This window comes from Hippichthys cyanospilos, chromosome 5 (genome assembly GCF_059441005.1).
Source record: "Hippichthys cyanospilos isolate Australia breed blue-spotted pipefish chromosome 5, RoL_Hcya_1.0, whole genome shotgun sequence".
NCBI classification, from domain to species: Eukaryota; Metazoa; Chordata; class Actinopteri; order Syngnathiformes; family Syngnathidae; genus Hippichthys; species Hippichthys cyanospilos.
Genome location: NC_142373.1, coordinates 22,694,192 through 22,716,796, shown reverse-complemented (window position 1 = coordinate 22,716,796; position 22,605 = coordinate 22,694,192). Strand labels below are relative to the sequence as shown.

The following is a 22,605-nucleotide window of genomic DNA, read 5'->3' as shown; positions in this document are numbered from 1 at the left end:
AAACTTAATTTTATAAATTAGGCGCCTAGCAAAACGCAATATGTGCAAATAGTTCGCCTGCTACATGCAGTAAATCCCAAGTTCAAATCTAAAGTCAAAATTTAGTGGGCCAGCCACAATCACACACAAAGAAGGGAATGCTGTGTGCACACTACAAGCTTCTACGGCCTCAAAATGATCTGAAATCAGATCTTACGATTCAACGCTACCACCCAAAAATGTCTTAATTGTTGAAGGACATATTTTGTAGTGATATCCAGCTGAAGGCACGCAGCAGCTCACTTATGTGCAGTCTTGTTAAGGCCAAAAGTATGTGCACTAGTAATTTTGGTTAAACTGTTTTAAAAGACATATTATACAGCCCAAACACTGACTAGAACGTATGATAGGTGGCCTGATCTGAAATCCACAGAAACAAACGTGGGGTTGTTTTTATGTTGATAAAGAACATTTATGTCATAATATAATAATTCATAGTACAAGGCTTACTGGGATGAGAGGACATCTGGTTTTGAAAAGTTTTATACCCTCCCAAAAGTTAGGGTGTTACTTGAGAGACGCGATCGCAAACAGCGTGATGCTAACACTTGAAAAGAACGCACAAGGGAGAAAAAAATAGCACTTGAAACACTTTTTTATTATACTTATATGGAGTCAAATGTTTTATCACAGTCAGGATGAAAACACCTTTTTAAAACTTTTTTCAAAAACAAAAAAAGCACGACAAAAAACAACTGCCTCAGGAGTTTTTAAGCTTTTAAATTTTACATATTTATAGTTCAAAACAAAAAGAAACATTCTTCTTATAAATACTGTTTCATCTGTAGCAAGTAAATACCATAATTTAATTACAAATGGATAAATATGGCAGTTGTCTATTTACACTCACACACACATACACGCCCACTTACGAAACAGGAAGGAGTTACAGGAAAAACAACAAAGTTTCATTTTCCCTAACAATCCTTCCACATATAGCATGTTTGTTTATCACAATTTGCAGAGCACAGGAAAAAAATGGCACAAGTTAAGCCCAGCAAACTTTTTTTTCTTTAAAAAACAAAACAAAACAAAGAAACCAAAGGAAAATGTACATTCACAAGCATGAGAAACGTGGTGTGTCCGTGTGTTCAACTTTGGCACGCTTTTCCGTTCATAGCCGTTTAAAAGTTTATAGTATAGTACAATCAATTTGCCCGTTTAGATCACAATATGGAGTACAATTGTTATTGGATTATGTGCACTAAGAGTCCAGTTAGAGCAATAGCTACCATTGAAGAAACATCTAGACACCGAAAAAGACAAATCTAGCACAACCAAAGTGAGCCACTATTTACAATAGGAATCTATTATACACATTCCCCTCTGTTGCAGTGGAAAAAGATCATAAAATAAACAATATGTGTCCCAATCTCCTTTTAGGGTGGTCCAGTGCTGTGAAATGAGTGTGTGTGTGTTTGTATGTGTGCGTGTGTGTGTGTGTCCTACACATACCATTGTATGTTGCATTTTCCTACACATACCATTCACTGAAATTGGACGAGAGGCCGCTGTGGCTGGTGCTGCTGTGCACGACCGAGGCCGGCGACAGTGTGGTGTTGCTCTGGGTCTCGGTAGTGGGTGACACCAAGCCCGGCGGGGTGGATGACTCGTAGCCCGAGCTGGCCGCCGGCGAGGAGTCGGATGCGGACGGGGAGGACTCATGCACCTGCAGGAGGAAAAAATTAAACAGGAGAGTTAGAACTTACGCCAAGTGGTTATTACACCATTTTTATTACATATTTATTATGCATCTATTACATGTTTCTGACATTGCATTTTATTGGTGATGAATGAAGAAGCATGCCCACATTTTTTTTTCCAAAGGGGTGTGGGGGGGGTCTGTTACTTGAAATTATGCATCTGTTATATAGATTTTATACTGTGAGAAGGGGATATTGATCAAGCATTTCATTTGTGTGTCACTTTAAAGTACATACATTGTAATTGCACATCTTTTACATGTTTAGTACATTACCTATTTTACTAGATGTTGTGCAGGAAGGAGCATTGCTTTTTTGAAAAGGGAATGTCTGTGTTTAATATTTGGCATGTAGTTTTTGTATACAATGCTAATGTATTTGTATTTGTGTGGCTACATTTTAATTTCTTATTTACTGTCCTTTTCGTTGGCATTTTATTACACATCTATTATATTTTTTAATTTTTTTTTTATTTTTTTTATGAAATGGAAATTCCTCAAGTTTACATTGTGTGGTATGTGGGGCATATTTTATAAACTAAATGGATTCTGTTCAAAATTATATACAACAGGAGAATGCATGCCATCTGTTTGAATAAGAACGAACTTTTTTAGAGACTTAATCAAGTTGGTAATTAATCACATATTTTTGAACCGCCGCTGCATGCCTTCTTTTTACCTTCATGTGTTTTCGTAGTGAGCTGGGGTGCGTGTAGGATTTGTCGCACATCTTGCACAGGTAGGGCTTGTCCGAGGTGTGGACGTGCATGTGCTTCTTTCGGTCGCTGCTGTTGGCAAACCTCCTGTCGCAGCCCTCAAACTCGCACTGGAAAGGTTTCTCTCCTGTTCAAAATAATACAAAAAAAAAGTAAATGCAGTGAGGAACCAGTATAAAACGCCGCAGGCTGAAATGCATGTGAAGTGAAAGGGGGAGGGAAGATAACGCATGCAAGCAATAACAAAAATAACAGCACTCTTCCTACATATGCAAAGCTGGATGGGGGTTAGCTTGCATGCCTTGCCTAAATAATGCGCATATTGATTTAGGGGAGGGTTGTTTGGGGGGGCGCACAGGGCCATCGTCAGAAGGCCCACAGAAGGCGCACCATTTGCTTGGGAGACAATAAAAATCTAATTAGCACCTGGCCTTTTTCACGGCACCCATCATGCATCTCCCAAGAAGATAGGTGAATATGTGAAAAGGCTGCGAATGGCCTGTCTAGCACATTACGACACACACACACGTACACGCACTCACACAAACGTGCACAAACTCACAGTTTCAAATCCTACTATCCAAATCACTCGCGAACGCATTTCAATCGAGAAGTGTAGCGCAAAACGAGATCGTTATTATGTGTACATTTTAAATGCTCCGCAAAACTAAAGCAAGACAGGAGTAAACATTACATGCAAAATTTCAGGAGGGTAAAGAATGTGTTTCAGCACAATTCGGCCTATTAAAACATGCTGAAATAGGAAAATGCATTTGGATGTTTGTTTGGGTTTTTTTGCCCATAAAAGAATGAGGGCCTGCATCTCTGGTTCAAGATAATTATGTTTTTCTTCATCATTTTTTTAAGATTACTTTAATACAAAGTTAAGCTATCGTTTTAGACGTTTAACTCAAACGATATCCCAGAAAATGTGCTCCAGAGTGGGGGTGAAATATAGTTGCCAGTCAATTTAGGCAGGAAAAAAAAACATGCGATTTTTTTTTTAAATTCAAATTATCCCCATGAAACTTGATTTAGTAGAGTTATTCCAGGCATACAATACAAACAAAATACATGTATGTTGTGCCCAACTTTGCACAGTAAATTAGGGTATACAAATGTAAGAAATTGTTGAAGTTGAAATATAAAATTAGATTCGAGGCACTTAGCCACAATTGGATAGATCTGTAAAAAGTCCATGCAAACTCAAAAAAAAAAACGCTGCGAGTAAAGAAAGTGAGTGGCTTCCTCCCTACGCGTCAGGCACTTGAACGGATTAACTGGATTTAATATCGCACGGCAAATACGTCACACAAATTAGGGAATGGAAAAAGATCAAGTGTATTCCTGGTTACCTGTGTGGGTGCGCTTGTGGATCTTGAGGTTCTCGGAGCGCGCGAAGACTTTGCCGCAGCCGGGGAAGGGGCACGGGAAGGGCTTCTCGCCCGTATGCACCCTGATGTGGTTGACCAGCTTATACTTGGCCTTGAAGGGCTTGCTCTCCCGCGGGCACTCTTCCCAGAAGCAGATGTGGTTGGTCTGCTCGGGCCCGCCGACGTGCTCCACCGAGACGTGCGTGACCAACTCGTGCATGGTGCTGAAGGTCTTGTTGCAGCACTTCTTGGGGTTGCTCAGCTGCTCGGGTTCGATCCACTTGCAGATGAGCTCCTGCTTGATGCACTGCTGCCGCATGTAGCGGAAGAAGGCGCCCGGGTGGTGGTGGTGGTGATGGTGGTGGTGGTGCGCGGCCATGTTCACGTTCATGGAGCCGTACTGGTTGTGCAGCTGCGCCGCCGCCGAGTACGCGTCGGCCCGCGGGCTGGACACCTGGTGGTACTGCTCGGATCGGCCGAACACCTCGCCGGCCAAGCCCAGCCGCATCTGGCCGTTGAGCACGTTGCCGGACGCGTGGGAGCCGTGCTGCTCGTGGATGCCCGGGAACAGGAGGTGGCCCTGCGGCGTGTCGGCGTGGTGGTGCGTGGGGTGCAGGGAGCCCGCCGCGGGCCCAAAGAGCGCGTGCTGGCCCCCGGCCGGGGAGCTCTCGCCGAAGCCGCGGCCGCGAAACAGAAAGTCCCGGGTGGAGTTGAACGGGGAGCCCGCGTAGGAGGAGACGTGAGCGGCGTGCGCCGCGCCCAGAGCGGCCGCTGCCGCCGGGTAGCCGGGCGCCTGGCTGCTGAAGGCGGAGCTCTGGCCCGCCGGGGACAGCTCGTGGTTGAGCTTGAAGGCGCCCATGTGGGCCGAGTCCACGAACGAGTTCTGGGCCAGGCTCAGCTGGTCTCGCTCCTGCATGTCTCCGGCCGCCGGGTGGTGGCGGGCGAACGAGCCCAGACCCGGGAACTGGTGGCCCGCGTCCAGCAGCATGGCGCCTCCCCTTGCCTGCCGCCTAAAGTCACTCTGGCCAAATTACGCGCGGGGCCGTTCGGAAGCAAGCGACGCCGAGGTGAGGTGAGACTCTCACGCGCTCGGCTTGGGAAACCGCATAGCTGAAGGATGCGTTCCACGCGAAAACAAACGACAGAAGAAACGAAACACTCACTTCGCTTTAAGTTTAATTAAGATGCGGCAAATCCTCCGAATGGTACGGCCTCCTCTTGTGTGTCCAGATTTTTCCCGATCATCAAAGTAGTTTAAACTTCAACCAAATCTTTCTCTCGCTCTCTCTCTCTCCCCCCTCTCTCTCTCTCTTTCTCTCTCGCACGCGCGCCTCGCTTGTTGTGCGCTTGTCTGGTTCGCTCTCGGGGTCTCTTCTCGCGCAGAGGGTCCCTAAAGCTCCTCCGCGGACTGGCCCTTCCTCCTCCAACACCCCCTTTAACTGGGGCCACTTGACGTGCTCCTCGCAGCCTCATTGGTCGCCGCGCCTCATCAATCCCAGGTGGCCCTCCAATGGCAGGTAACGCGGCGTTGTTCCGCTAATCATTACCGCCTACTTTTTCCTTTTTTAAGGAATCTTTGCCAAGAAGACTGGAGGGTAAAAGGGAGAGAGAGGACGTGCGTGTTTTGCGTCGTTTGCATCGGCAAGTTGTTGTTTTTACTGCATCTTTAGTGGAACTTCAGCTACCCTTTTTGCTCTTTTGTATAAGCGTGCTAGGATTTTTTTCCACATGCGAGACGCAGGAAAAATTACAAGTCTTTAAAGGGCAAAAGAGTAAAAACGAGTGAATGAAGGAAAATAAAAGACGAATCCATGCATAATGGTTCAGCATAACACAGATGCATCAATAAAACAGGCTATTAAGATGTTTAGTGAATGTAGTATTTTGAAAATAAATGACCAGGGATTGTAATTTTTTACGTGGTTGAATAGGATCGTATTATACTCTGAAAAAAGTGTCGCATATGCAGCAAATGACTGTCACGCGTTTATTACACATCTACTACATGTTTATTGCACCTACTGCATATCAATGGTTGCATCCCCTGCACAAATAATACAGTAGTTAGTAATGGGCAAATGCCGACCGTTGAAAATGCTGTTTTAAAAAGAAGTTGTAATAATAACACTGTTATTACATAATTTTAAAACACTTATTTTTTTGTAGAAAACATTTCAAATGTATAAACGTCAAGCTACATAACATTTTTAATACGTAAAATTAAGCAGCACAAAATAAAAATAAAAAAATCTGATTCGTGGAATAATGATACACTTTGCACATTAGGCCATAACCAGCTACTTTTTGCTTCTGCAGACATAAAAAAATACAGTACATAAAAAATATTTTTATATGGCGGCATTTGGTGTCCTAACAACATTGGATTAAAATATTGTTACGCTCACATGATTGTATAATCAAAATAGCTAGTTTCCAATGCATCATGACTGTAAAGCAATAGTGTAATTAAAACCATGAGGTTTAATTTTGATGCATTTAACCGTTCCGCCCATCCGTCTATCTATATATGTATATATGTATTTATCAACACAAGACTGTATTGGGAATAAAGGCAGGAAGTAGCAGACTTGGGAGAAAAAAGTTACAATAATGCAGGATGGCATATGATATTGCAATGATTTTTCCATCCATCCATCAAGTTTAAAGACATGCAAAATATAAGGGGAAAACTACCCCCCAAGGAAAAACAGAGATGTCGTTTTATGCAAATCTGTTTTAGTTTAAAAGCCTTGCCTAAATAACCAAATTAATTCCCACCATATGTTCAATTAGTGGCTAATTAGTTGTATTAGTTGTGTAACATAATAACAATTCATGCACCAAGTCAGTTAGCAACCAGTTCTCTCTCCAGTAGCTGTGGAGCCATCGGCAACCACCAAACCACACAACGGGGCCTGTTACTGCTTGTTGGTTTGCTCGGCTTTTACCACACGTTCCACGATTTCTCTAGTGACCACGATTCTCCCCCAACCCCCACCTAACACACACAGAAACACACACTATAAAGGAGGCGCCATGTTTTGGTAGATGCTTGGAACAACTTAAAAACAAAACCACCAGAGAGGTCAAGCGCCATATTTGGGAGAGCTGAAAAGTCACAGTTGGGTCTGCAAAGTGTGGCCCGAGAGCTTTTTATGAGCTGTGTGACTATCAATATTTGGCCTATCATTCAATTCCTAAAGCAAATAAAAAAAAATCTTAACCCACAGATTCTCCTAGCATAACATACCGTATGCGTTTATAAAATTAGAATGGTCCTCAAAGGACAGCCTTTGTGAGTTTTCAGTAAAATTCACACAGAGAAAGGCGGGTTCGAATGTTAATATTTCTAGCATAGAAACAGGCTTTTTTCATGTCACTTGAAAAGTTCAACAAGAAAATTGACTTACGTTTTTCGTACCTCTGGCTGCCGGGTTCAACCGTTGAAAATAATCAGGAGGAATTTGTTGTGCCGTTTCTCTCGCTGCACAGCCTCCAGAGTGCAGCCTCAATGTTAGGGGCATTCTTCGTCTTCTCCTTCTTCTTCAGTCTGTTTCAGGCGGCACGGCGGGAAACGGAGGAGCTGATCCAAGTTCAAAGTCAGGTCCACCGACCCCTCATAGAAGAACTTCTTTCTTCTTCTTGCCTGGCCTGCATGGGTGGAATAAAGTGGGGGAAAAGGGGGACAATTAGTACTAGAAGAGGCGGGAGAAATTTCCAAGTGTTAGCTTAGACTTTCACATTCCAACAGGTTTGAAAATGATGAATCACACATTATGAAGGAGCCCCCCCACACTCCTCCCCTTTAGGCCCCAAGGGTCATCTAATACTATGTGACATTATCAATATGTTGCCACGCCGGGAAGGTGGCTGGTGGGCTCAGCGTGACCTTGTGGTTTCATGGATGTTTGAACTCTGACCCCCTTAAGACCACATATGCTGCCCTCTCGACTCCTCGCTGTAAAATGAGCCTGTTTGTTACAAAGACACTTTTGTTTTTTTTGTCTTTTTTTTTTTGGGTGGGGGGGGCATTTCCCGATACATCCCTACGCGATGCCTCTTCTGAGACATTCGATTGGTCATAGATGTACATAATATAAATTAGCTTTCTGTACAAATGAGGGATCAGATTTTGATGTGGGCAATTAAAGCTAAATTGTTAATATCTCTGCATGATGAATATTTCATGAAGGACAAGAGGGTCTGATAGCGCTCAGCCTTGCAGTCATATCAATGATTCCTGATCTTTTCGCCTCAACACCCTATTAAAATGTTTCATTGACAAATTTGAGCATTTATTAAAATATATTGATACAAAATCTGCAAACATTTTGTGGCTCCTAAATTTAAATGATAGCAAGGCATCCAAAACATGTTTATGCAAGTGAGGAGAAAAATGTACACAACGACCGCCCAAAAGTGTAATTTAGACTACATTTATTCAATAAATATGTCCAACAAGACCAAATGTGTACAATAAAAGTTAATATCTAAGAAATGTGAGCAGATACAGATAATATAGTCCACTGAATTTTTAGCTCCAAAATTACACAAAATCTGTGCCCAGGGATACAAAAACTTAACTGATCTCTAACCACCCACGAAGAAATAATACAATATTTAAGCAAAAATATAATACAAACAGAATGTACTGATGCCAGTTATTAGTTTCACATTACAAATATATTGAAAATGTTCACACATGTATGCATGAGTGCACATGTACATACACTTCATAAATCATATTCTGTGCTTTTGAACAATATTACAAAAAATACAGATAAAAGATAGATAGATAGATAGATAGATAGATAGATAGATAGATAGATAGATAGATAGATAGATAGATAGATAGATAGATAGATAGATAGATAGATAGATAGATAGATAGATAGATAGATAGATAGATAGATAGATAGATGTGTTTGGAGAACAGATCCTGTTAAATTCACCATAACAAGCATGACAAGAATGCCAATAAAGACATTTGAGTGACAGATCGCCAGACTGTCAAATCAAAGCATGCGTGTGCACGGGTGAGTGAATTTTACGTAGTTGCACCTACATGAAAAAAAACATTTGTGTGCTGGATATACGTATGCGTGTGCATGTACGAGCTTGCGTGTAACCATCCCATAGCTGAAAGTAAATAGTTGATAGGAGATACACACATGCACGTGCATGCATAGTCACGCACACAATGAGTGGAAATGATATTGATGCTCAAGGTTCTATTTTTTTAATAACTTATTGGAAAGTGGAATCAAATTGTGGCATATATATATATATATATATATATATATATATATATATATATATATATATATATATATATATATATATATATATATATATATATATATATATATATATATATATATGTGTGTGTGTGTGTGTGTGTGTGTGTGTGTGTGCGTGCATATGCGTGTGTGTATAAGGTATATTCTCCAAATGTATGAAAAAGATTTTCTTGGTTCACGCTTAGACGGAGCGAATTCGATTCCCGGCCAATGCCCTTTATCTGTCACTGACTCTCAGAGCGAGGTTAAAATATAATGCTTTATAAATTAAAATAAAATATAATGAAATAAAATAAAGTAAGAATGCGCGGGTTGTGTCAGAAAGGGCCCCCGGCGTTAAAACAGCACCAAACAAATCATGCGAGTGAATAGCTGTGGCGACCCCTTGATGGCACATATACTGTGCTTAACATAGACCGTTAGATAATTTTATTCGTGATCACGTTCTGCCAAACTTAAGTGTGTAAAAACGTATTGATAAACCTAGGCACTGTTAGAACGTTTTTACTATACCTTAGTTTTACACTATGCTCCCACTAGCTGTTTATTCATCCTTCCTAGCGATCTCGCATTCTTTTAGAGGCACTCGGACATGATCAGAACCAGACCGTAGTGCAAGCTGCAACTTTGCGAGTCCCAACTTTTTGTAGTGTGGCGGGGACGGCGTGCGGAGGAGGAGGAAGAGGAGAGGGGTTGGGGCGAGGGGGGGGGGACCCCCGCTGAGCCCCTCGGCTGAACGGCAGCCAATCGCCTCGTCCGCCGTGCTGCCACTCACCCAAATCCGTCCAATACCCGCGGTGGCATTTCTAAAGCGGGTCCCCCCACTGCGTGCTCCAACTGTTGTGTGTTCTGCCCATCGCTCGAGGACAGAGCGAAGGGGGAAAAACAGAGTTAGAAGCCGGACAAAAGAAGTTCTAGACCCCCTTATATCCATATTTCCATGCGTGGTGCATGAGGGCGCGCGCATGGAGTAGTCATGGAAGCCCCTTTGAGCAAGAGGAACCCCGCGTTAAGATTAGCGGATTTGGCAGCAACGCAAGTCCTTCCTCACCAGAACATGACAGGCTTCCCGGGGCTAGGGGGGCATCACCCTCTCTCCCACCATGCCCACCTCCACCCTGGGGAGCTGGCCAACGACCCCGGCGTGGCACTCACTCCATTCGGACCCGAGCACATGGCACAGACAAGTGCTCTCAAACTCAGTCCCTCGCAGCACATCCAGAGCCACCACGAAGCGCAGACGGCGGCAGCAGCGGCGGCTGCGGCGGCGGCGGCGGCGGCGGCGGCGACCGCAGCCTCCTTCGCTCCGGCGCAAAGCTCCGTGGGCTTCCCCGTGGCCCACCACCCCCACACCGGCTACTCCGGCAGCAAGGACTTGATCCTCAGGAGAGAACTCTCAGCCTCCGCCATGCACGCGCTCGGCGACCAGTCCGCCGCCTCCCCCCATCCCCACCACCACCACCACGGCGTCTTCATCTCCCCAACAGGTGCGTACGGCCACGCCGACAGCGGGGCCCACTCGCTCTTCTCGGGGCTCCACGAACAAGCGTCTCCCGGCTCGCACCCGCACCACCACCCGCTCAACGGCCAGATGCGCCTGGGTCTTGCGGGGGACTTCTACGGGAGGTCGGATCACTTCGGGGCCCGGCAAGATCACTACGGAGCCCCCACGCTGCACGGCTACAACAACGTGAACGCAGCCCACGGGCCCGCGGGGGCCTTCCTGCGCTACATGCGGCAGCCCATCAAGCAGGAGCTTATCTGCAAGTGGGTCGAGCCGGAGCCGCACAGCCCCAAGAAGCCCTGTTCCAAGACCTACAGCACCATGCACGAACTGGTCAACCACGTCACGGTGGAGCACGTCGGCGGGCCGGAGCAGAGCTCGCACGTCTGCTTCTGGGAGGAGTGCCCGCGGGACGGGAAGGCGTTCAAGGCCAAGTACAAACTTATCAACCACATCCGAGTGCACACCGGAGAGAAACCCTTCCCGTGCCCCTTCCCGGGCTGCGGGAAAGTCTTCGCCCGCTCGGAGAACTTGAAAATCCACAAGAGGACGCACACAGGTCAGTCAATCCACTCTTAAATCGGAGGTTTAAAACATAAAATTGTGAAATTGGTGACTTGGCCCTGCGCAGTTAAGCGCGCAAGAACCGAAACGGAACTGCAAAATTGACTCAAACTTAGAAAAGCAGCATGTTAAAAATAAGACCAGTTCTAAGAACGAAACGAAAACATTTACGCAATGCTTATTTCAATGCGTTTTTGCGCACGGATTTTTATGCACATCTCCCGGTCTTCATTTGTGGTTTAGTTTTGGCACTACAGGTGACTTAAGTGTTCGGGTGGAGTTCTGCTACCAGAACCAGAAAAGTAAAGGCTTTTAAAACTTGTCGAAACAAACATCCCCGCACACCTCCCTTAAAAAGCCAATGGAAATATATCGATCGTGATCAAACTTATCATAAACATTTCGACTTTTAAGTGCCAATGCGCATGTGCACGATATAATATGCGGCGCATGTGTTTCCAACTTCACCCTCCTCCTCTTCTCCGCCTCACACATGTAACCATGAGGCCTTGAGGCATGTTACACGTGTTCACACTGTAAAACATGCGATGCACATGTGAGGAGGGGGCTCAGGGGCGAGCGCGTTCATGCGTTCACAACGCTAAAAGAAAAATAATAATAACTCTTCTGATTGCCTCTTTCTCATGCAGGTGAGAAGCCCTTCAAGTGCGAGTTTGAGGGCTGCGACCGGAAGTTCGCCAACAGCAGCGACCGGAAGAAGCACTCGCACGTGCACACGTCCGACAAGCCCTACTACTGCAAGGTGCGCGGTTGCGACAAGTCCTACACGCACCCGAGCTCTCTGCGCAAACACATGAAGGTGCACTGCAAGAGCCCCCCGCCCCCCAACAACGCCACCACCTACATCCCCTCCTCCGCCAGCAGCAACCAGCTCGGGGAGCCCCTCTCCCCGCAGCGGAACCGCTCCGCCAGTCTCTCCCCGCAGGTGACCAACCTGAACGAGTGGTACGTGTGTCAAGGTAGCGGAGGGGGTGTGCACCACCAACAGCACCAGCAGCACCACCTGCACTCCCCCTCCAGTGACGTGCCAACGACGGAGTCTGAAGATGAGGACTCGTTTAGGGACTCCGACCCCAGGACGATGCTATGATTGGCACCTCCTGGAGGAGGAGGAGGAGGAGGGGGGGGGGGGGGGGTTAAAAAAATAAAAGCACTCATTCAAAGTGGATGCAGTTCAACAACCAGCTCCGATCAAATTAACACTTTTTAGTTTGATGATGCAAATTGAAGCAATATTCAGATTTCATCAACAAGTATCTTGCCGTCCATTAGTGGTTGGGCCAACGATTTAGTATCAGTGCCCTTTATTTTAATGTCGTCTCAGAGGAGCATTCAAAATTCATGGTAAAAAAAACAAACAAAAAAACTATGATCTTGACATTTTAGAAGCCGCAAGGTTTTCACTCCTTATATAGCGTGAAAATGAACTACTTTTTCAATTTTATGAGCGATCGTTGATCACGATTAAAGAAACCCACAGGCTACATGTTTTGATAACAAAAAATAATACGTTTCAAAAGTTCTCGTTGTGTTTTGGATGTTGTTTTTTGTAATATTTAAGAGGTATTTAAGTCTATATTTTATGCAACGACAAGAAAAGTCCAGGAAGACCCTAAAAAACACACTGACAGGCTTGGTCGGATTTCTACATATGCGAGTGTACTCATCTTTGTGGATGTTGTAGGTTTTATTGACACTAGAAAAACATACTGGGATTTTTCCTTTTTTGTATATTGTAATTTATTTGCTGGTTTCAATGTTGTACTGAAAATACAGAGGCACCAAAGAAACAATGATAATAATCATAATAATAATATACCAGTTTTTGTGGTAGTACCCTGCTGATATTTTTGTAACTTTTGTTATATATTTTTTAAATTTTAATTTGCAGATTTTTAATTACATTTTTGTTATGTAAAAAGACTGACTTCAATAGGCTGTGTAATGTGAAACGTTTCTTTTTTTTTCCAAGAAATCTCTCGCATGCCTTTGTTATTTTTTAAATATCAGTGATGTGTCTCGTTGAGGTGCATGTTGCCATTTTGACATGATGGATATTTAAAACGAATATGAAAAAATGGGGAAAGTGACTGTACGGACCTTTGATGTTTCAAATTTAATTTACAATATAAAAAAACAAAAACAAAACAAAAATAAGGAACAAAGAAATAAATAAGGAAGGTGAAACTATGTCCATGGCGCAGATGGTTTTGTGTGTTCATTTTATTTTCCATGTGACATATTCGAATCAGAGCGATTCTCACCTGCGATTTCTAATTAGTTATGCCAGTACAAACAAAATCTGCTGAAGAAAAATCCTGACTACATCAACAATCGAAGCGATTCTTATATATTCCCCGCACTGAAAATGTAAAAGGCCCAATGTGGCCCTCTATAGAGCGGCCTGCGCATGTGTTGGGCCCACGCTCAGCTTCAAAGCAACTCACAGGAAGGATTCGTGGCCTCTTAAAAAAAAAAAAAAGTGCACTGACACTGATGCTTACATGATTATATGCATGAGGTTTTAAATGGCGTTTGAGCAAAGCAGTAGCAGGATCATCACCTGCAGGATGGTTAGATCCCAAATTGCTCAATTAACAGTCATCTTAGAAATATATATATGAAATTGAGATTTTTTTTTTTTAATGGAAACACAATTTGTCCCACAATCAATGCACGTCAATCCTAATCTCCAATCAAAAGTATAGAAAATGACGTATCCAAAGGGGAATAAAACATAAATCGGGCGTGCATATTATTATATTCGGATTAAAAATCATATTATACAGTGTAAAAAAGCATAAACACGCAATACGAAGAGTACATACACTTTTGTTATAATGTATATTTCACTCGTCCTGAAATGTGACTGCCCCGATAATATAATTAGATTTTACTGTCAAAAAAAAGAACGTTCATTGCGCATAGATAATTTCCGCTGCATTTTTATACATCATGCGACATTATGGCTGTAGTTAAGAAAAAAAAAGTTAATGACTATGAAAGCGTAATGAACGTCTGGTTTTCATCTCCTGTCTCAATGGTGCTTGCGTATTCATATCTTCCTAAAAAATAGAAATCCAAGCAATAGCACATATTTTATGTCTACAATCAATCGTCATAAATATCGAAACCATCTTCTATCGTTGCTTCATTAAATACATTTTCACATTTGATGGAGAAAACAAGCACACGCATGCATGTACTTTGGATGGAAAAAACAAACAAACAAAAAACACAACCCAAAGCAGAATGAGCTGTTTTTATTTTTTTATTTGCATGCAGTCGAAATTGGTATGAAAAAAAACCTAACCGAAAAAAACGAAGAAAATAGCAAACAATTTAACAATTTCACAGTAGTTGACTCACTCGCTACTTTGTAGTGTTTTCATTATAAGCTATGTGACGTTGACTCCTACTCAAATAATGACTTTTTTTAATACAAGGCGGGAGCAAGGTGCCTCTTAAAAGCCACTTGGTCTTCTTTTTCAATCAAGAAAATCAACATAAACATCCTTGCTCTTATACGGCGCGAAGAGGAGGGAAGTTCATAAAATAAAATGGAAAAGAAGAACAAGAAGCAGCGAGGCGGCGGTCACCCTCCAGTGAGAAAGCCTTTGAAGTGGAACTTATTATCCCGGGAATACTTTTGGGGTTGTCCTAACGACGCGGCTGAATGGGAGAAGGCGCGCCTTTGTCAGCGATTTGTTCTCCTTTCGTGGGACGCCCGTGGAAATGTACTTACACGGGCCACCTTAACACGCCGCCTGCAAATCAGTAACGGGCCGAGTCAGACATGCAGACGCCACTATTTGGACCGAAGGACAAAGCAAGAAGAAGAAAACAAAACCACGCACATTAAGAGGAGAGAAAGAGTTAAATGGTAATAACGCAGATATATGCACAAACAAAACTAATTGAATTGTCGCCAAATTTTGCTTCTAGTTGTCAATTCAGTCGCACCTTAAAAAATTTAGGAGACAAACACCTGCACACTCCGTAGGGGCATTGCAAGGCTGCCTTTTTTGGGAGGGGTGACTCGGACATGGAGTAAACTTAATTTCCGCGCGTTCCCTCCATCATCGCTTGGTAGTATTTTTAAACATTTTTTGGCAGAAAGGTGCATGGGTTGTGTGTATATGTGTGTGTGTGTGTGTGGGGGGGGGGGGGGGGGGCGGTGGGCACATAACAATGCCTCTATTTTAGAGGGCATTGTAAGGTGTGTGCATTAAAACCCTTTTATTTTCCACTTTAATGTCACAAAAATTACCTTCAACAATATGAACGAAACCTTGCCAACGTAGGCGGCAGATTGGGGAAGGTAAAAGGGGCGGTGAAGTAACAAAGCCTAAAAAAATTGTTGTGGTCATTTTCTATGTGCAATAGAGGGCATTTGCCATTTGTTGGCGGGGAATTAAACTATGATTGTTTTTTTTCTCGTAAAATAAATAAATAAATAAATAAATAAATATATAAATACATTGAAATTGAAAAACAAATCCTCATATGCATGCAGGACTACCGTTCCATTGACTTATAGAAAGAGGAGCCACACCTACTTTCTTGTGTAAGAATGCGTGCACATGGTATTAAAAACATTCGAAAGAATACCTCTTATGTGGATTACTGTCACATGGCTAAGTTGTTTTTTTTGTGGAGGTAAGGGGAAAAATAGCTATACAGACCAAAACATTTGTATTTCAATTGAATGTTATAAAGTCAGACCTTCTTCAAATGTCAGTTTTTTAAAAATGTGCAAGCAGGGGCACCTTGTAAGAGGTCACCAACTTTTTGAAGGTACTTGCATGAAAAAAGGGCAACCAAACGAAAAAAAAAAACATCACATCTGTCCATCCATTTTTTCTCACTAGGATCGCTGGCTTGCTGGTGCCTATCCCAGCCCTTTGGGCAGAGGGCAATTGCAGGGCAAGTAGTCACATGTCACTGCAAAAAAAAAAAAAAAAAAAAAAAAAAATGTATTTCAGGGTGGGAACAAAAAATCTTCTACAGTATTCTGAAGGAGTAATTATTCGTGAGGAAGTCACATAACTTTAAAAAATATAAAATTGGATGATATTTTCTCTGTAAATCCTGGGCACCACTCCACCATTTTTTTGTGGGGTGAGGTAAAAATGGCGTATACATATTTCATCACAAAAGTCGTTATATACTACTACTGACAAGGCTGCAAGGTGGCATGGCTGAGTGGATTTTCTCCGGGTACTCCGGTTTCCTTCCGCATTTCCAAAAACATGCATGGTAGGTGTACTGATTCGGTCACTCTAAACTGTCCTGAGGTGTGATTGGGTGTATGAATGGTTGTTCGTCACTGTGTGCCCTGCAATTGGGTGGCAACCAGTTCAGGGTGTCCCCCATCTGATGCCCAAGGAAACAGACACTGGCATGGACACCAGCATGCCCGCAACCCTTGTGAGGACAAGCGGTTAAGAAAATGGATGGATAAAAATGCAAATAACTTAAAAAGCTCATATTTCTAATGTGCGTTACTAGCACCTGGCAGTGGGTGGGCTTCTTCTCCTGGGAGTGGGCAGGGAAAAAAGGGGGTAAGCTCCTCTCAAAATACTGCACTCATTCTTGGCACTTTCTCTTCAGTCGAATGAATTGCACTTATTTCCTGCCTTTGTGTTGCTTTTGGGGGTACAGAAGGATAGATACAGGTGTGCACGGTTGTTTCGTCGTCCACGCCTGGACCAGCTCAAAGCTGTTGTGCATTCACTTCTGAGGTTGAGAGGAGTGAGGGAGTTGAAACATGTGACAATGCATGCTCCCAGGGGGGTCGCTTGACTGACCTGGACCCTTCTAGGCTTTTCATTGCAACTTCATTAAATCAATTACTCAGTGAGCACATCAGGATTTTTTTTCTTGTGGTTGGGAGGTTTTCATATCGAGGACAGAAGAAAAGGAGGACATTTTGACATGAGACATTTTTGGTGGAAACCCTAAACCAATCACATTCAAACTCATGTCAAAACAAAGTGGTGGCATTCCTCTAATGATGAACAATGTTATTTTGGTCCCAAAATGATCAGTTGGAATCATGGCCACAAAGTCCCACCTTGGTTTCATCAGCCGTAACAAGAATATTTTGGCCACCCAACCTCATTGCGCAGACAAGACATTGAAAGATTGTTGTCATGTGCACCATACACCCAGTACATCAAATTGTTGGATGCACTGCTGTTGTGGCATATTTTCCCCAGTTAAAACAGGTGTTTCACTTCTTGCTAAAAGTTTTCTGTGTGTGTGTGTGTGTGTGTTTGTGGGCGGGAGTAAAGATTTTAGGTTCGCAATAATAGCGGAACAAAGTTTTGAAGTCTGTCCACCTATCTGTTTCCCCCACCCGCGCACCCCTGGTTAATATGTGATGATCTTATTTTATTTATTTTGGTCTTTTATTATATATATATATATATATATATATATATAAATAAAAAGATTAGAAGCTGAAGAACACATCTTAACCAGAGGTACCTATAAATACGAAGGGCAGGCACTGTATGATACAGTACAGTGTATTAGTCGGCTCAGTGGTATACCTTGCGGTCATTGACAATCAGGCAGTTCAAATTAAGTTCCTAATTAAGTTAATTTCAAACAAAGTAGTCTGTGATGACATGTATATCAAAACAGGGTGTTTGGAGGCAAAACGTGCTCGTCCACAATTGTGCACTTCTGATTAAAGTGTAGCTTATACATAGCTCACAATAATAATAAGGTACATTTTTCTAATAATCAATTAGTGGATGCTTGGTGTGATTCATCGTGCTTGTCTAAAACCATGACTCTCTACGTTGGGAGGCCAATGGACAAAACAGTAGGCTACATAACACATGGTACAAAACAAAACAAAACAAAACAAAACAAAAAAAGAACACCATAAGTCTATAATTACATGAATACATTTTGGCTGGTGAAGCTAATGCTCTGTAACTATTTTCATTGTGTGTTCCGCAAACCAATCGAATTGATAGTCCCATTAGCAATTGGATTGATCAAATTCTGACCTATTTATATGTAACCAATCTCAGCCTAACCAAGACAAATGGTAACCTTTTTTTAACCACTCAATTTTTAGCGATGTAGCCATTCAACATACCTACATTAGAGGCATCTCTCATATTTTTCACAGACAAAAAAAAAAATCTTCAACCTAAACTGTAAAAAAAAAAAGAAAAAAAATATATACACACACACACACACACACTGTATACATATTTTAAAGGCTGCTTTGGCAGTCGTGCACTATTATCTGCAACAAGACAATATATCATATTTGGTGGCTGGCTAACATAACATCTGCGGGGGTAGAGGACTTGGTTCCGGTCCAACAGGCCCCATCCCGAGGACTGGGAGCCACTCCAAGCCAGTAGGTGAGCAGAGAGCAAGGTCGTCCACGGACGAGTCGCTTCCTGCTAGCCGCTCCTTCTGCAGCTTGCCGCCGGCCACAAAGTCGATAGTTAAGTGCAGATAGGCGTGAGCAAGCTCAGCCCAGTGAATGACCAGCTTGCCCTAAAAGCCTCTAAATGCAGGATGTAGGCTTCAGCATACTTGGAAAGAGACAGAAAACGGCCAGGTGGAGGGAGATGGAGGGGGGGAACAGAAGGAAAGATAAGCAGATGGACTTCTTACGGGATGGACACTCTTGATTTGTGCCCAGGGATGAGAGTGGACAGTACAAGGAGCGGCTTCATCGCCGGAGTGTGAACAATATCCTGCGGTGGTCCTTTCAAAATAAGTCCCGTCCCTTGAAGCCAAATTCATTGCACCTCACCAACATGCTGCAATCAACATGCTGTAGTGAAAACCACAAAATATATCCTTATGACATAATCTCAACTAAATAATGAAAGAGAAAATCTCATCAAAATAATCAGAAAACCTTATATTCATTTATTTGACAGGTCATGTTGTATTAACACACTGCAAAATCATTTAAACCTATCGATAAAGTCATTCAAATGCATTGCTAAAAGCAAATTCAAATTTTATGCACAAATCAATAAATACCCCATGGTGCTTGAGAAAACTGCTCTTTTTAGCATTAGTTTGTGTACTTTTTGCGTGTTGTTTTTCCTTCTGATGTACTATTTTGTTATTTGTTTTTGCATGTACTAAACATAATGGTAAAAAGGTTTCCTGTTTTTATCTTATCAATTAACAATAGAAAAAACAAACAAACAAACAGATCTCATGCCGCTGAGTAGCGATGGATAATGAGTGTGAAGCTAGCGGCTATATTGATTGAGTCACAATACCCCTTAAGATGCTCTTAAAACATTCTGAAACAATTTAATTGTTCTGAAACTAAGACTTTCAGAACATCATCAGAACAATGAAGACCATCTCAGAAAGTCTTAAGAATAAGGGAAGTACAATTGTGACCTTGAACGAACCTTGCCAAATCCCTGCTTCTGTCAAAACTTGCATATGTTTGCATTTTAGTGGGATAGGGGCTTTATCTGATATTCTATTATATTCACATAAATAAAGAAATAAAACATGGTCATAATTTGTTTCCTTCAATCCATCTTTGCCTTGACCTGGAAGATGTTTTTCTTTTGCTTAGTTTTCTACAACTGCTACAGCGGTGGTTTGCTGCCCCCTGTCATCTTTTTCAAGGCCTCCGCTGGACAAAACAAATGACTCCATCGGTCTCACTGGTAAAAAACATACAAAACTTTTTCTGCTCTTTGCTTTGTGGCAGCCAATCATCAATTGGGGGACATCCAACTGCACACACAGGGTTCTGTACAGGCAAAAAAAAAAAAAAAAAATCATGGAAGTTTGTGGCAAACACTTGCAGCTTTCAAAATTGGGACAAGTGAACACAGGCTTGTCGAATGGAATGGTGAGCAAGGAACTTAGGATACCGGGAAAAGGCCCAGTCAAAAAAAAAAAAAAAAAAGTGACAAGACTACAACTTCAAAGAAAAAGAAAGCTCTTATCAGGCAATACCAGAAGCCCCACTTAAAATAATTATTTCTCGTGGTAAGAACTTCGAGCACTACTTTTTAGCTAAAAAGGATCCACAAACTGACAAGGAATGGATACTCTACCTTTTGGCTACCAAGCCAGATAAGATCGCAAATGGCAACAGCCTTAAAAGTATGTTTGAGACCCCCCCAACAGCCCAACTGTGTGAAGAGAGAAACGAGCAGAGAGCTCCCATTGGTTTGTCCCCCACAGACGATAAAATTGTCAAGCGTTGATTCACTCCCCCTCCAGTCCATGCTAAAAACCTCAAGCGTTGACCGGTCCGTACTACGAAAGACAACCATTCATTTTTTTGGACACAAAAGTAATTAATTCCCTTTTAGAACAGGCTCTAGTGCCATCCATTCTCTATTATTTTGCTTCTCCTCTACTTCGCTCTATTCCATTATATCGCAGGCACAGACACACTACAGTATCATCAGAGGGAGGCCTTGAATGCATCTCGTTTGCCTGCGGGAAAAGGTCAGCTTTTGGACATGATAGGAGGGATGGAGGAAGGTGATGTCCATGATCATAGAGAAGAGAAGCTCAGATAAAACCCCTCCGCCTATTATCATCTCAATGCAAGTCCACCACAGACCAACTTCAGCATCACTGTTGGAGCTCTAATCCATCGTGATAAACCAACACACCGGCAAAAAGGGGGGCAAAAAAAACCTTCAGTGAGGAAGCATTGCATGAGCCCTCAACCATGCAGAGGAAGGGACCTCCCCTGGATTTCGGTGGATCCAAAAACATCACAGGCGACATACACCCAAATGGCTTGGCTTTGGCAATGACTGATATGGGCCTAGTTGGTCAGAAGAAAATGTGCTGTCTTGATGTTTGCAGCCTGCCTGGGATAAGCTAGAAAGGAAGCACAAATGGCTGGATAGGCAATGGGATTGAGATACGGGGGTCTCTATTTGACCCATGGCTTCAAAGGGAATGAATGAGGCCCCAGAAGAGGCTTAGGACAGAAATGATTGAATGCCAAGATGACCTATATGGTGTCTGCAAAATAGCACCTATACTCCACTTGCTTGTTTTTATTGGTCTTCTTTGATAAAAAGCCCCCAAAACAAAGAGCCAAGTCTATGGAGAGCTCTTCTATGACTTCTCTAATGTGTCCCACCGGACATTTTGCTCTAGAAAGTCACTATCACAAGACTAATTGTGCCATTAGGACAGCCCGAGCAGAGGAGGGCCACCTCTTGGCCCTCCACAGACATATTCGGTGGTAAATGGCAGCATGTTTCGGAAAAGACCTCATGTCAGATCTATCTTCGTGACAAGCAGAATGACACTCAAGGCCCAACCACTCCCCAGTTTGGATCAGCACCAAAATCTACACGTCGCCTCCAACTTACTTTCATGCAGAAATCCTGGGAAAAAAGGGTGTTTCTGAGCTGCTGATGGCTGGTCTCAGAGCGACAATTGCTTTCATGACAAAAGGATGGGTGTTCAACTTCACACACCTGTCCCGCCATTTCAGAAGTCGCTGAAGTACAGGCAGCTGCTGTCTTACTAACTCTTAAGCGGGAGACTGCTTTGTCAAATTTGTCACCTTATTCAAAGCAACGTCAGAAAAAAGCTGTGTGAAACAGGAATCTGATATGACTCATTTTGGCTCCGAACTACTTCAGAAGGCAGAAAACTGGCTGGTGTTCTTTGTCCAAGATTGCCCCTCTTCATACAAGAAATTAGCTGTAAGAAAAACTAACTTCAGATGTGCAGGCTCACAGAATGAAAACAGTGCATCACCATTGATGGATGGCAAAACTGATGCACAAATTCTGAGTGTAATGTACAATTTGAAAAACATTAAGCCCCATTTCATGCCATTTTTATTTATAAAGAACAGCAGCACCGGTAGAAAGCTTAGAAATACCGGCTTTCACATTACGCTTGTGACAATAGCTACGAAAGCGGAACAAGCTGTTTGATGAATGTTTTTGATCCGGCCTCATTAGATTGAGCATTATGGTATAGCCTGAACTCACATTTCATTCGGTGCCCGCAGAGAAAGTACTCAAAACAGATAGAAAGTGAAACTTGTCATGCTGCACAGTTTGACCGTGACCCCAAAGGGCAAGTGGCACTCCATTAACCCCAACCCCCACTTTTACTGGAGATGTTCTTAACTCCCAGCCAACCCCCCCCCATGTTCTCATATAAAGAGGATTTATGTCTATAGTCCATCAGTTTGCAACACCTTCCATACAAGTAAGCTCGGATCTCCGGCTGGATGCATTTAGACTGGAATTAAAAAAAAAAAAAAAAGCTTGTTACTTAATAATTATACAATTTTCCAATAAGAAATAAAGTGAAGAGAATTCATGAGTTCCGATTCCACAAACTAGCTTCATAATGGAACTTTTATTAAATGTTA

General features: G+C 42.8%; 2 protein-coding genes across 2 annotated transcripts; one reads left to right on the top strand and one right to left on the bottom strand.

Annotated features, from left to right (window-relative positions):
• Positions 1-616: 616 nt before the first annotated feature.
• LOC148424025 (zinc finger protein ZIC 2-like) lies at positions 617-5,345 on the bottom strand. The gene is made up of 3 exons (XM_088414913.1): positions 3,813-5,345; positions 2,421-2,584; positions 617-1,708 (listed from the first exon to the last, which is right to left on the bottom strand). The coding sequence occupies exons 1-3, from the start codon at positions 4,816-4,818 to the stop codon at positions 1,514-1,516; spliced, it is 1,365 nt and encodes a 454-aa protein (XP_088271039.1). The 5' UTR covers positions 4,819-5,345; the 3' UTR covers positions 617-1,513.
• A 4,528-nt stretch (positions 5,346-9,873) lies between these two features.
• Positions 9,874-12,357, top strand: zic5 (Zic family zinc finger 5). The gene is made up of 2 exons (XM_088414912.1): positions 9,874-11,193; positions 11,849-12,357. Exons 1-2 carry the CDS (start codon positions 10,107-10,109, stop codon positions 12,307-12,309), a joined length of 1,548 nt encoding a protein of 515 aa, XP_088271038.1. The 5' UTR covers positions 9,874-10,106; the 3' UTR covers positions 12,310-12,357.
• Positions 12,358-22,605: the final 10,248 nt, after the last annotated feature.

Coding starts and splice junctions, on each gene's coding strand:
- LOC148424025 (XM_088414913.1), bottom strand. CDS start 4,818: ATGCTGCTGGACGCGGGCCACCAGTTCCCGGGTCTGGGCTCGTTCGCC. Junction 2,585..3,812: donor CCACAAGCGCACCCACACAG/GTAACCAGGAAT, acceptor TATTTTGAACAG/GAGAGAAACCTTTCCAGTGC. Junction 1,709..2,420: donor CACTACGAAAACACATGAAG/GTAAAAAGAAGG, acceptor TTCCTCCTGCAG/GTGCATGAGTCCTCCCCGTC.
- zic5 (XM_088414912.1), top strand. CDS start 10,107: ATGGAAGCCCCTTTGAGCAAGAGGAACCCCGCGTTAAGATTAGCGGAT. Junction 11,194..11,848: donor CCACAAGAGGACGCACACAG/GTCAGTCAATCC, acceptor TTTCTCATGCAG/GTGAGAAGCCCTTCAAGTGC.